At 39.0% G+C, this 13945-nt stretch overlaps 2 protein-coding genes across 3 annotated transcripts in view; both read left to right on the forward strand.

Annotated features, from left to right (window-relative positions):
* Window positions 1–13945, forward strand: part of LOC134205772 (uncharacterized) — a 64885-nt gene that overhangs the window by 22083 nt on the left and 28857 nt on the right. The window lies entirely within an intron of this gene.
* On the forward strand, window positions 1427–3314 carry LOC134210955 (chymotrypsin-like). The gene is made up of 4 exons (XM_062687415.1): window positions 1427–1708; window positions 1769–1932; window positions 1990–2252; window positions 2406–3314. Exons 1-4 carry the CDS (start codon window positions 1658–1660, stop codon window positions 2699–2701), a joined length of 774 nt encoding a protein of 257 aa, XP_062543399.1. The 5' UTR covers window positions 1427–1657; the 3' UTR covers window positions 2702–3314.

A 13945-nucleotide genomic window follows, 5' to 3' on the forward strand; every position in this document is an offset into this window, starting at 1 on the left:
TCACGTGAAATAAATTGCGTTATCGAGACTGATAGTAAGGCCATATTCTTGTCATTCTAATATTCAAACCGCTGCTTGGTGACCTCATTTGAATAGATTCCCTATGAATCAGATACTATATTGCTTAGACAATATAACTTCTTCTATTTGGTGCGAGAAACAGAAGAAACATGATCTACCATTCCATAGTGGTTCTTATTGGCATCTCCTCCGAAGCATTCGCCCCCGATGAGCTAGGAGATTCGCGCAGGCTTCTACATTCTTCCACTACCTCATTGCGTATACATGCACTAGAAAGCCGCAGCTGAACATTGAGCGGTTACAAGACGGTAGACTAGCGCAAGACTGCGCACGGCAGTTGGATGCGACACTTCCACATGATGAGCAACTAAACGGGAAAGCTACTACAGGTAGTCTTTTACGAACACGACAGCTGGATAATGCTCATGGAGGACCAATATGCACTTGGAATTTTTCAAAAGAAAGTGCTGCGTACCGTTTGTGGTGGGGTGCAAATGGAGAAAGATACATGGAGGAGGCGAATCAACCACGTATTGCATCAACTGTTGGAAGAACGATCCAGAATCCAGAAAGTAGCCAGAATGTCTGACAAAGAACAAGGGCACAAGAAGGCGAGGTGCGTTGTGAGCAATACCTTAATCAGAAAGTCATTTGTTTGGGAACTAACCAACGCGTTGCAACGGATGAAGAGACAATTTCATACGATCAATGCAAACATCGTCTTTTCCTTTGGGTGTTTCTCTTTTTTTGCAAAAGTAATCACAGCATGTCTTTTACATATGACATTTTTATTCCATTCATGGTTGAACTCCTTCCAATCCATCAATTGTGAAGATGCAGAAATAATCACGGTTTCAAGTAACAATGAATCACTCCAGCTTCATTTGGTATTACTTTGTGCAATTTCGCAAATTTAGGTCGGCCATGTCACTAAACTACCACTACCACTAAAACGCAGAATTAATAAAAAATGTATGTGAGTTTGCTACTTGCCTGGATTAATTCCATCAAGTATGCGAATATTTTTCTCGATACACATTCGTTCCTCCATGTCTTCCCATTCCCAAGGTTAAAAATTGGCGCCTCTGCGAAACCATGATAGCAAATATAGACTGATGGATGATCTAAAAAAAGTGCTCCATCCATCAACTATGTACGTAACCTACAAATTAGCAATAAGTCGATTTTATCGGATGTGTGATTTCCACACCTTGCTCTTGAGAGCTTTCAACACTTACTGTTTGTTCATAGGGATAGGGAGTATAAAATAGACATTTACATATGCGTCATGGTCTTTGCATACCAAATAAAAACTTTGTTGTAGCGGGATCTCGCGATAACGCATGAGCTTTCAAAGAACTGCCAGACTTCCAAAAGTATCATATATGCAATACCTACTTATTGAATTGATTACAAATTGATTACGCATCTGGCCACGTCGCAGTTATGAATATGTATCAGGATGACCACTTATCTGTGCCGACTGGCTTATGTCACGATAGCGTTGACAGGTCCAGGGAAATTTGACGAATTCACGCAGTAAATGGCTATAAATGTGAACTCGTTTGGAACGGTCTCCTCAGAAGTTATCATTCCTGCAGAGAAGTTCAAATTTTGTTAGACTATTCGTGTAACAATGAAGCAATTTACGTTGCTGGTGGTCACGGTGCTTATTCTGGGAGCTCAGGTAGGATTTGATGCAGAACAAAGTGTCAATCGGATATCAAAGAATCTAAATCTTATCCAGGCTACACCGGATCGATCTTCGCGTATCATCAACGGACATGCCTCTCCTCTTCAACCTTACAACGTGTACCTTTTGTATTTAAACGCAAATAACGCAGGGTTCTACGGAGGTGGTTCGATCATTTCTACGCGCCATGTTCTAACCGCAGCGCAGAACATTTTCGGGTAAATATCATCTGTTAATAAGTTTCCTGGCAGTCACTCAGTTCGCACATTCAACAGCTATATCCGATGGGACATCGGAATGGGAAGCAACATCTTCTCGCAGCTGTCCGCAGTTACCTCAACCGATGCTACGGCTCATCCGTCATACAATTCCGCTAACAAGGCTAACGACATCGGTATAGTAACGCTGCCTGTAGCTTTAGTGTTCTCATCTACCATACAACCGATTGGACTTCCTCCGCTGACCAGCACAGCAAGTCCTCTACCTCTTGAAAATGAACAAGGTTTCGTCGTAGGTTTTGGATTTACCAACGCCGCCTGTAAGTATCTAGTGAAGTGCATTACTACAACTGGTATCCTCTGATATTCAGCCGTATTCTAATCCTACATCAAGGATTTAGGTACATAAAGTAATAGAGGACTATCCAAAATCCAGAACAATTTAAAAACAACCTTCAAAAATCCCCCAACAGCCACATCCCAATCGGCCACTCTGGTTCGCTCCTATCCGCGGGTCACCGCCAACCTCCGGTGTCAGCAGTTCTACGCGATTACGCTTCCGCTGCACTTCTGTGCCGAAAACAACATTGAACTTTCGAACATTTGCAATGGCGATCTGGGAGCTGGGTTCATCACCGATGTTCGTGGAACTCCGACCGTTACGGGGATTGCTTCGTTGATCAGTGCAAGCTGCGGAAACACAACCCCATCGGGATACACCCGTGTCGAGTCCTACCGGCAGTGGATCTACAGTATCACGTTGGTCTAGAGCAGTAGTGGTGCAGTTCGAGTAAGAGTGTGATTGAAGTGCGAATAATTTTATGTAAGAAAACAAGATTTTGAATAATACTAAACATGATTGTTTCCGAAATAACCTGCCGACATGATAAACGGATGAACCATCACATGCAAAAGTGGGACAAATTTAGACTATTATAAGCCTAGACTAGTTTTGTATTGTATGTGCTATTTTGCACCACTTCGACTGTATAACAATAGCGCCATATTGTGGAAAATAGAAGAATTGTGTTATGTCGATAATTACTAAATCGAACGAGATAAACGGTAGCGCTTGGTATAAAGATTGAAAATCTTTTTCGAAGAGCCATTGTAGATACTCCGAAAATGCAGAGGCCATTGTGAGGAGAAGATAAGAGATACGATAGATAACTGAAAATTACGGTCGATTGGTTCAGAAAATAGATAGGGGAAATGACGGCTTTAGCAGGTTTTGTTCTATTAATGTCAGGGGGTTTTTGTTGAACAAATTTTATGAAATTTGGGCACAATATTCTTTGATATGCAAAGAATGTTTAGGCCAAATTTGAGCATAATTAATTATAGAAAACCCCCTGACAATAATAGAACAAAACCTGCCAAAGCCGTCATTTCCCCTAGTTGAATCTATAGATGAGTGAAAGCATGGTTGGGTTCGTTTTTTGACCGTATACCAGGCGCATTTGACATCACACCCCTTTATATTTTCAAATGGCAGCTAAATAAAATTTCCATTTAAAATTAGAAATTTTCCATAAACAATTAGGAAATTGCCAATAAAAAATCAGGGTATGAGCAATAAATAATTATAAAATTTCCACAAATAAAACAAAATTTCCATAAACTATTAAGAACTTTCCACAAAACAAAAATAAATAAGCACTTTTAAAAGCAAAAATTGCAATTATAAAAAAATAATTTTCCATAAAGACATCAAAAAGTTCCACGGAGAAAAATACTATTTTCCATAAACAAATCAATATCAGCAATAAACAATTACAAAATTTTCCACGAAAAGACCATAAAAAATTAGATCTTTCCACAAAATAATCAATAAAGAGCAATACAAAAAAAAAGAAAATTTCCATAAAAAAAATACAAGAAAGCAATTAGGCTGTTGAAATTTTACATGAACTTTAAACGCTTTTAAAGTTTGATTGATTTTTATATTTCTTTATGGGTATTTTCTTATTTTTTATTGCTCTTTATTGATTATTTTGTGGAAATTTTTTATTTTTTTATGGAAAAAAAATATTTATTTTGGGGAAAATTTTGTTATTTTTTAATGATAATATTGATTTATTTATGAAAATTTCGTATTTTTTTCGTGGAACATTTAATTTTTTGTATGGAAAATTCTTCTTTTATAATTGCAATTTTTGCTTTTAAAAGTGCTTATTTATTTTTGTTTTGTTGAAAAATTTTAATTGTTTATGGAAATTTTGTTTTATTTGTGGAAATTTTATATTTATTTATTGCTCATACCCTGATTTCTTTATTGGCAATTTTCTATTTTTTTATGGGAATTTTCTAATTGTTTAGGGGGGGAGTATTTATTTTAGCCATTTTCAAATCATGAAATACTGACGTCAAGCTCGTTTGGAGACACGTTTGATAGTTCGTTTGGAGACAGAGGATTTATCTTCGCTTATATATATATATATATATATATATATATATACATATATATTCCACTATCTATACTGCCCATGATTACATATTTGTAACAATCGACAATAGTAGACATGGATGAAATGGAACGATATGGTTTGTAATATGCATAATGCATACGTAGTATGGAAATCCAATTCATTTAAAAAAAAAACTGGAATTGTCTATTGTCGCCTTACATAAGAACAACTGTTTTTTTTAAATAAGTAAAAGGCATGCGGGTCGACTTTATATATCAAACGAAAGGTTTTACTTCCTGTTCCTTAAAACAGCTGCGAAAACCACAATAAAATTTGTTATAATCCTAAAAATTGTTTAATCCATAATAGGAACACATGCATGTAGTTGTGGCACTATTCTTAATGTTGGTTCCTTATTTGACAATACCCATTGTTTTCTTATGGGATTGGCCAAATAGGGACCACTGGTGCAAAGGATGTCAAAAATTAGGTAAAATTATTTTTTACAATTATGCTTTGCTTGTTTTGGAGGAGATCAAAGGTGTTATCGTATCATATGAATGTGCTTTATCGATCTGAACTTGTTTTGTGGTGATTTCATTGGCCATTTCGCATATAAAGCACTAGTGCGACAACTGGTGCTATAGCCACATCTAGGTACATCTAGCCTAGTCATATTTGTTAAGAAAGCTAAAAAAAATGACCGAAAATCCCAAGTCAATGTCATTGAAGTGAGGACATAAGGAATAGTTAGTTTTTAAATTACTCTTACTGAAATTAAGAATTGATCTGAAACAATTTAACATTTGGCTAGATGTCACAGGTAAGTGGTACAAGAATAAGCTTAAAATATCCTCATAATGTTCAAAATATATTTTAATCTCTCGATATTGCAGACCGGCGAAGCATAGAAGTCAGTCTATTGAAGACCAGCTGGTGCGAACCTCTTGTTGCTGAAAGTAAAATAAAATCAATTAATATAGTGTAAGATATCTTAACCAAACTTTATCCATTTCAGTTCTTCCTCATTCTGGGAAATAAACGAATTCACGCAACTGGAAGGACGTTAGCAGCGCCAATATCCGACGAGAAATGGAATTCCATTACTTATAACCAATGACAGTGACCATATACAGAAAGGATCGCTAGATTTATCAACGCCTGCAGCAGAGCTATCGACCACTGCTCCCATACTCAATATTATCGATTGTGACAATTCTCGAAGACAGGTAACCATGTATGACAACGGGGTCAAACTCTGGCACGCCACCGCTATCGTTAACATAAGAATTCCCGAAGTTTTCTCGTTAGTCCATTCGGAGGACAAAGAATAGATGCAGAATCGACGAATACGCCAAATTTTTAAATCGAATATGTGCACTTGACAGTGAAAGTCAAGGCAGCGGAGGAGATGACTACGCCAGTTCAGCGGACGATAGAAGCCAACCAACCCCCACCTTGAGGGAAGTTAACCTTCCGGGACTCGCTCACGCAGTCCCGCCTGTGTAGTGAACGCGAAGCATGCTTTTTTCGAACCTGTTGTACTGTTTACAACGGCGCGAGTCCCCGAAGGTTGATGATGCCATCCAACAGCTAAAGACCAATAAAACAGCTGGTAAGGATGGTATCGGAGCTGAGCTCATCAAGAGGGTTCCGGAAAAGCTAGCCATTTGCCTTCTCTTCTTCTTCTTCAATGGCTCTACATTCCAACTGGAACTTGGCCTGCTTTTTCAACTTAGTATTCTATTAGCATTTCCTCAGTTATTAATTGAATTTTTTTCTATGCCTGCCATTGCATGAATAATTATCTTGTGTGGCAAGTACAATGGATACACTATGCCCAGGGTGTCGAGAAAGTTTCCAACCCGACAACATCCTAGACCGGACCGAGAATCGAACTCGCCATCTCCGGATTGGCAATCCTACGCCTTTGCTCGCAAGGCTACTGGAGACCCCACTTGCCTGCACAAATTGATAGTCAGAATCTGGGAAACTGAACAGCTACCGGAGTAGTGGAAGGAAGGGGTTATATGCCCCATCTACAAGAAAGGCGACAAGCTGTAGTGTGAGAACTTACGAGCGATCGCCATCCTTAATGTCGCCTACAAAGTAATATCCCAGATCATCTTCCGACGTCTGCCACCATTAGTGAATGAGTTCGTGGGAAGTTATCAAGCCGGCTTCGTTGACGGCCGCTCGACAACGGATCAGATTTTTACTGTACGGCAAATCCTTCAAAAATGCCGTGAATAGCAGGTCCCAACGCATCATCTGTTCGTTGATTTCAATGCGGCATATCACAGTATATACCGCTTGGAACTATGGAAAATTGTGGACGAGATCAGCTTCCCTGGGAAGCTTACCAGACTGATCAAAGCAACGCGTTGCAACGGTAGATAGTGTGCAAAATTATGTGAAGACTTTAGGCAAACAATCCAGTTCGTTCGAATCGCGTCGGGACTAAGATGGACTTCCGTGCCTGTTGTTCAACATTGCGCTAGAAGGTGTCATGCGGAGAGCCGGGTGTAACAGTCGTTGTACGATTTTCAACAGATCCAGTCAATTTATTTGTTTCGCGGATGACATGGACATTGTCGGCCGAACATTTGCAAAGGTGGTAGAACTGTACGCCCGCATGAAACGTGAAGCAACAAAAGTTGGACTGGTGGTGAATGCGTCAAAGACAAAGTACATTCTTGTGGGAGGAATCGAGCGCGACAGGGCCCGCCTGGAAAGCAGTGTTACAATAGACGGGGATACCATCGAGGTGGTCGAGGAATTCGTCTACCTTGGATCCTTGCTAACGGCTGATAACAATGTTAGTCGTGAAATACGAAGGCGCATCATCTGTGGAATTCGGGCCTACTACGGGCTCCAGAAGAAACTGCTGTCAAAAAAGATTCGCCACCGCAGCAAATGTGTCATGTACAAGACGACCGGTTATAAGACCAGTTGTCCTCTACGGACATGAAACATGAACAATGCTCGAGGAGGACTTGCAAAGGCTCGGAGTATTTGAGAGATGGGTGCTTAGGACCATCTTTGGTGGTGTGCAAGAATACGGTGTGTGGCGGCAAAGAATGAACCACGAGCGCGCCCAGCTCTACGGCGAACCCAGCATCCAGAAGGTAGCTAAAGCCGGAAGGGTACGATGGGCAGGGCATGTTGCAAGAATGCCGGACAGCAACCCTGCAAAGATGGTGTTCGCTTCCGATCCGGCAAGTATGAGACGGCGTATTGTGGCGTCAAATTGTTGATTCAGTGTTATCTGTTTAGATGTAAACTAAACAAATGAAATGAAATGAATGTGCACTTGGGGCAGTCATTAATGAAAACCATTTGTAATATTTTTGTTTAAATAAATGATCAAGATTGGCCTTTTTCCACACATTATTAATTATTTTATTGGTGAAATTTCAATAATTCATAAAACTATTTCTTCACTTAAATTTAAGAGAAAAGTAATCAAAATTCTACTTTTTTCGATAAATAATTGGAGTAGATTTTAGGCATTTTTTGACATCTTTCGGTCTTTACTCAAAAATGAATAAACATTGGTTCACTAAATTTTTGAGTTGTTCCATTTTTACTGAAAGTGAGACGGACGTGTAGGCAATAATATCTGCATCACTTGATATTTGAGTGCAAATCAATTGTGTTAATTTTTGTTCAAGGAACATGGCACACCACACGAAAGCAAATGCATACCCACAATTATGAATAAAAAATCATGAAATCATGAATCATGCAAGTTCATGAAATCATGATTATAATCTATGATTTCAGGAACATTATTCATGGTACTGCGCAATCTTCAACAGTCGACAAAATGCATAACCGGTTATACTTCGAACACTCCCTTCACAAGAAGTGAGAACGGCTGAAAGGTAGCACGCCGGACTCTCACTCGGTGTACTCGAGTTCAAAACCAAGTTCAAGTTTTCGATCTCAACAACCAAATCGTAACGCACTGGTTGCGTTATGCGAAAATAAATCATGAAATCATGATTTATATTCATTAGGGTGGCTCAAATTAGTATGGAAAAATTTTTTTTCAATTTTTTTGATGGGCCGCCCTCTTATTCAGCTCTATTTGATGCCCTGATGCTCTGGACAAAATTTCAGCCAAATCGGTCAACGTTTGGGCGGTGTTAAACTCGTTGGAAGTTTATATGCAAAAATGTATGCAGAAACATCCAAAAACAGTTATTTGCAGCTGGACGGCACAATTTACGATCAAGAATCATGATACTAATTCAGATCTTGAAGAATTTAATATAGAATGTTCTGCAAAAAACCGATTAGATTAGATTTCGCTCGGCTAAGTTATTAGCATTTCTCTGAAGTGGAGTTTGAGCAAATTTCGTTTCTTTTACCTTTGAAAAGAAATAAATTCACCCCTACAACACTCCAGTAAAATGCTAATATCTTTGTCTAATAACCTCTAATCTTCTCGCGGTTTTCAGCATAACATTCTGTATTTAATTCTAGAAGAACTGAATGAGTATCAAGATTCTAGATTGTAAATTGTGTTGTCCAACTGTAAATCACTGTTTTTGGATGTATCTGCATACATTTGTAACCGTTCAAGAAAACACTCTGAAGAAGTGCGACAAACGCAGTGGCTTAAGCGCCACCCTCGTTACCTAGAGACCACTGGTCGTGTTAAGGATTGCCCGACTAAGCTGTTTTAAGCATGAGCGCAATCTTCTCAGCGTTATCGAACGGTTGTTAATTTGATTTGATTAAACGTAATGGCTAGAAATAAGATCAGCAATGCAATACACTGGGGGTATGTAACAAAGCGGAGAATAGAAACGTGCTCAAGATCAACGTAAAGTGAAACGCAATACGACAGACACCCGGGCGGACAAAATTACCACAGGGCTCAGCGCGTAAGAAATAAAGAGAACATAATTATGTTGAATTCATTTTATGTATTCATTCGTTTTCGTTTTTTTTTCAAATATGCATGTGTGGAGTGTGTGTGTTGTATCGTGTAAAAATGGCCATGACTCACATACCTGCGCAGGATTTAGAACGGTGCTGGCGGTCCGGGAGTTCATCGGACGAGGGGTGCACCAACATCGCACGATGTTTTTGCCAACAGTGGCGGCGAGGCAAAAAAGATCCTCGGGTGGGCGATGCACGCTGCCACCGATCGTGCGGAAATAGCTCCAATCCTTGATGGCCGAAATATAGATGCGGGGGAGGGTATCGGCAGGTCCAGTACGCTACCAGATTCGTCGCCGAACGCAGGAAGGCTGGAAAGGGTCCACTCCGTCCGTTTGACTGCCAAGGAACTGGCGGGCCAGGATGAGCGCGGTCGTCACCGTAATCGTCTTCACGTGGACGAATTCCAAAAAAAAGATGGCGGGAAAATGCCAACGAGCTGGTCGCTCGGATAAAAAAGCGCCCGTTGGACGCTATGTTCCAACGAGAAAAGAGATTAAAATAAATTCCAATAAATGAATTCACTTGTCATAATTACCTTTTGTACAGATTTAGAATTGCACAAGAGCGCAGAGTTTTCGCTTCTTGTGATACTCTAGTCGGAAACTAATTTAATAGGGAAACATTAAATACAATTATTGTTTTACGTTTCACTCATTAATCACTTGAACTTTTATCCTTTTTTTTTTTAAATTAAATTAATTGAAATTGAAAACTAACCTTTAATTAGGAAATGGAAAAACACTATCACTGAAACTAACAGTCTGCACTCTAGCCGATATAATTTAGAAATGGCTGAGTGGAACTTTTAGAAAATCTAAGGAACCTTAAAATATATGTCCATTATGAATATTAAACTAATACAACTAAATGATATTTTAGACGAGTAAACCACAGTTTATTTCATTGCAGTATTAAAAGGCCATCTACGTTTAATCCGCAAAGTATTCATTAGTTCGATATAAATATAAAGCTTTTATCCGAAATAATTGAGCTTTTTTTATAACAGATATTTATTGTGGCAAAACGTTACACATTTTTCCATACAAACTTCCAACGAGTTTAGCACCGCCCAAACGTTGACCGATTTGGCTGAAATTTTGTCCAGAGCATCAGGGCATCAAATAGAGCCGAATAAGAGGGCGGCCCATCAAAAAAATTGTAATAGTGTTTTTTGAGCCACCCTAATATTCATGGTGTATTTTCATAAAATGAAAACACGTTGGATTCATGAAATCATGAATTATTTTCTCATTTCCGGGAACGGATTTTTACCCGTGCAGTGAGATGATTTTCCAGTGTTACAGTTATGTGGTAATATGCTCGATGTAACAAAACAACTTGGTAGTTCTTTTTAGAGATTTTAAGAATAAACTTTCAGATTTCACCAATTTAGATAAAAGTACTAACATTTTGGCGACAATTCATAAACCTAACTCAAAATCGCAAAAAAAATGCATTTTTTTGCAGGGAAGGCAGGGCACTTCGATCGTGTTGGTATTCAGCCATTTGTGGTCTTCAGGCGCCTTACGAGCAAAGGCGTAAGATTGCCAATCCGGAGATGGCGAGTTCGATTCTTAATCCGGTCTAGGATGTTTAGGTTTGGAAATGTTCTCGACTCCCTGGGCATAGATACATACTCATAATGCAGTGGAGGGCATAGCAAAGCTATCAATTGTCAACAGAGGAAATGCTAACAGAATACTGAAAAGCAGGCAAAGTTCCATTCGGAATGTAGCACCATTGAAGAAGGAGAAGAAGAAGAAGAAGAAGTAGAAGAATAAGAAGACTCAGAAATTTATTGAGTTCCTCTGAACGAACGAATCCTGAGGAATGCTGTTAGAGGACCAATGCTGTGTATCGAAGCAACTGTACTGCATCAGCGGTTGGAGGAAAAGCCAGAATAATACCTATAACTTCATATCTTTCCAATGAAAATGATTCTTCATAATGGTTCAACTGGTAATCGAAGACGGGTTACGCCGCACACAAGATGGATCGATCAGAGGAGAGAAGATTTGGTACTCATCAGGCCATGAACCGAACTTAATGGAATTAATTTTGATGTACTGCGCGGGCTACTTCGGTCTTAGTCAGATTTTCACCAACATCTAGCAAGAGTCAGAACGTTATTTGTAACTCGGGAGGATATTGACCAGCTGAAAACATCGAAACCTCTGCGGTTAAAGTGACCCGACGTCCTGGATTATGCGGAACAGTCCCGGATTGCGAGTCGCCCCGCAAAACATCCAGGATTCTGTGAAGTCTGGAAAATCTGAACCTGAAAAAAAGGTTTGGTTCATTTTAAATAGACAGACTCTGGATTACGCAGAAATGTCAGGAATCTGAAGCATTTAAATTACCAGATCCACAGTCCAGATAATGCGGTCATTTAAGAAATTTGTTCGATCGCAAAAAAAATGCAAATGTTACAAATATGCGAATATGCCGAAAATGTTTTTTTGGCCAAAGAGAACATACGGTCGAAAGGGAAATAAAATTTCCGACCAAATGGCCCTTTCTGCAAAACGACATTTTTATCATTTTTAGGTTGACCTGAAAAAGAACATGAATTTTGACATTTAGTGGCCTTGTTGTTTTCTAATTTATTTGCAGCGAGAAAGAGACAAAGCAGTCCGTGCAGTGCTTTATATTAAATTAGTTTGATTGGATTGGTAACTCTGCTTTTTGACAATTAATGTTTATTGGTTTCAGCTGGTAATTTTAATTGTCAAATGCAAATTTTGACAGTATTCTTTATGTAAACCGCTCTCTTTGTATTCCGAATGTTACCGGAAAAGTCCTGAAGTGGTCTCAATACCAAAAAATATCTTAAAATAAAGTATTTCGTAAATTGCATACTATAGCTGTCATGTATACCTTAACTTTTTTTTACCCCAACTGCTTACGGATTACTATTTGGGATTTAATAGTAACCCAATCGGAGGTCTAAAATAAAAAAGCAAGAAAGTCCAATGACTGATGGACTGAAAACCTTTAATGAAACCTCGTCATATCGCAATGGGCAACACATTGGACGTTTCTCTCGGGGCACAGAGAGATCGTCAGTCATTTTAATTTGTTGAGTGTTTTGTTAAGTGTTTATTTTGTTTGCAAAATAATTTTTATTGTAATAACCATTGCCAGCCACGCTTATCCTCTCCGTTACTAGGGAAAAGAAGGAAATGGTTATATGACATCTACTAAACGAGAGGCTTGTGACTCACCGACGCCCTCATAGATGTCAAGGAGATGGACGGTTGGAAGGGAATATAGTTAAGGAATAACATCATAAGCAAATGATATAAGTTTTAACAAACGTTGGGAGTGACCATGCTAAGAATGTTTTGTCACGACTCTACGACACTACCCATAATTCCACTACCCATAATGCCATTACCCCGAATGAATCACTACCCCGAATGCGACACTGCCCCGAGTTAGTCAGTATTTCAAGTTTATTCTTCATTTCAATGAAAACAATTTTTAACCAATGAAAGTTTGTTCAGAATCCTTATAAATGATTAACATTTGTTTTACGTAATAATCAATAACAATCCTTCGTCACCTCCTTTTTGCGTCTTTTTCATCAAGCAAGTACTCGATGGTGCGCTCCGTTCTTCAAACTGAAATTGTTTCAATACAGTATAGAACGACGAATTTTTGTTCCGTCAAATCTCATTCCACTACGTATTTGGGGGCAGATTTTGCAGCATTTTTTCATGCAAAATGCAGATTGTTGATGGAAACTTAAGTCCAAGACGACTGGGCTATACTTTAGACATAGACTGCATACTTTAGATGTAGAGTTGGACAGAATAAATTAAAAGGCCGTTTGTGGAAATGTAGCTCCAATAGTGTATGAAAAGCTGGCGGTATACCTTGCTGCGACAAGAAGAACGACAAATGACAAACAGCTATGTAGAGCCACAATGAGGGCGTCATCTCCTCTTTTTGTCTTTTTATCTTATTTTATACCGGGCAGTCAAAGGAGGCATCATCTCTGTTTGCTTTATACCGGGCAAATTTGTACTTTTTGCATTATACCGGGCAGATGCATTGATTTAAAGAAGGCATCATCTCCTCAGTTCGCCTTATTAAGGGCAGACGCATTCAATACAAAAGACATTATCAACACTGGTTGCCTTATATCGGGCAAACGCGTTCATTTATAGAAGGCATTTTTCTTCTATCTGCCTTATACCGGACAGGCGCGTTGATTTTAAGAAGGCATTATCTTCTCAGTTCGCCTTACACCGGGCAAACGCGTTTATGAAAATTATTTTTAAACACAAAATTGATCATATTAGCAGTCTAATGAAACTATAAAGCTGTGCTAAATTTTTGGTAATATAAATATTGGCGTTAATTGCAAGAAAGCATTAAATGGTATGCTGATGAACTCGACGAAATGCAGAGCCACAACATTCACTCGCTGTAGATTTTCTGTAACCTTCGAGTAACCACAGCGCTTCAGAGAGTTACATCGATCAAAGACCTTGGAATCGTTCTCGACAGTAAGCTTCGTTTCACTGAACACATCTCAGTTACCATCGCTAAGGCAAACGCTATGCTGGGATTCTTACGGCGTAACACAGCACAGTTCGATGATGTACATGCTCTCAAATCGCTGTATTGTGCACTAAATCGTA

This window comes from Armigeres subalbatus, chromosome 1, assembly GCF_024139115.2.
Source record: "Armigeres subalbatus isolate Guangzhou_Male chromosome 1, GZ_Asu_2, whole genome shotgun sequence".
Classification (NCBI taxonomy): Eukaryota; Metazoa; Arthropoda; class Insecta; order Diptera; family Culicidae; genus Armigeres; species Armigeres subalbatus.

Bases quoted from the DNA above. Each gene is read 5' to 3' on its own strand.
- LOC134210955 (XM_062687415.1), top strand. From the start codon at position 1,658: ATGAAGCAATTTACGTTGCTGGTGGTCACGGTGCTTATTCTGGGAGCT. The intron at 1,933-1,989 runs GTAAATATCATC...CACATTCAACAG, and splicing joins GCAGCGCAGAACATTTTCGG to CTATATCCGATGGGACATCG. The intron at 2,253-2,405 runs GTAAGTATCTAG...ATCCCCCAACAG, and splicing joins TGGATTTACCAACGCCGCCT to CCACATCCCAATCGGCCACT.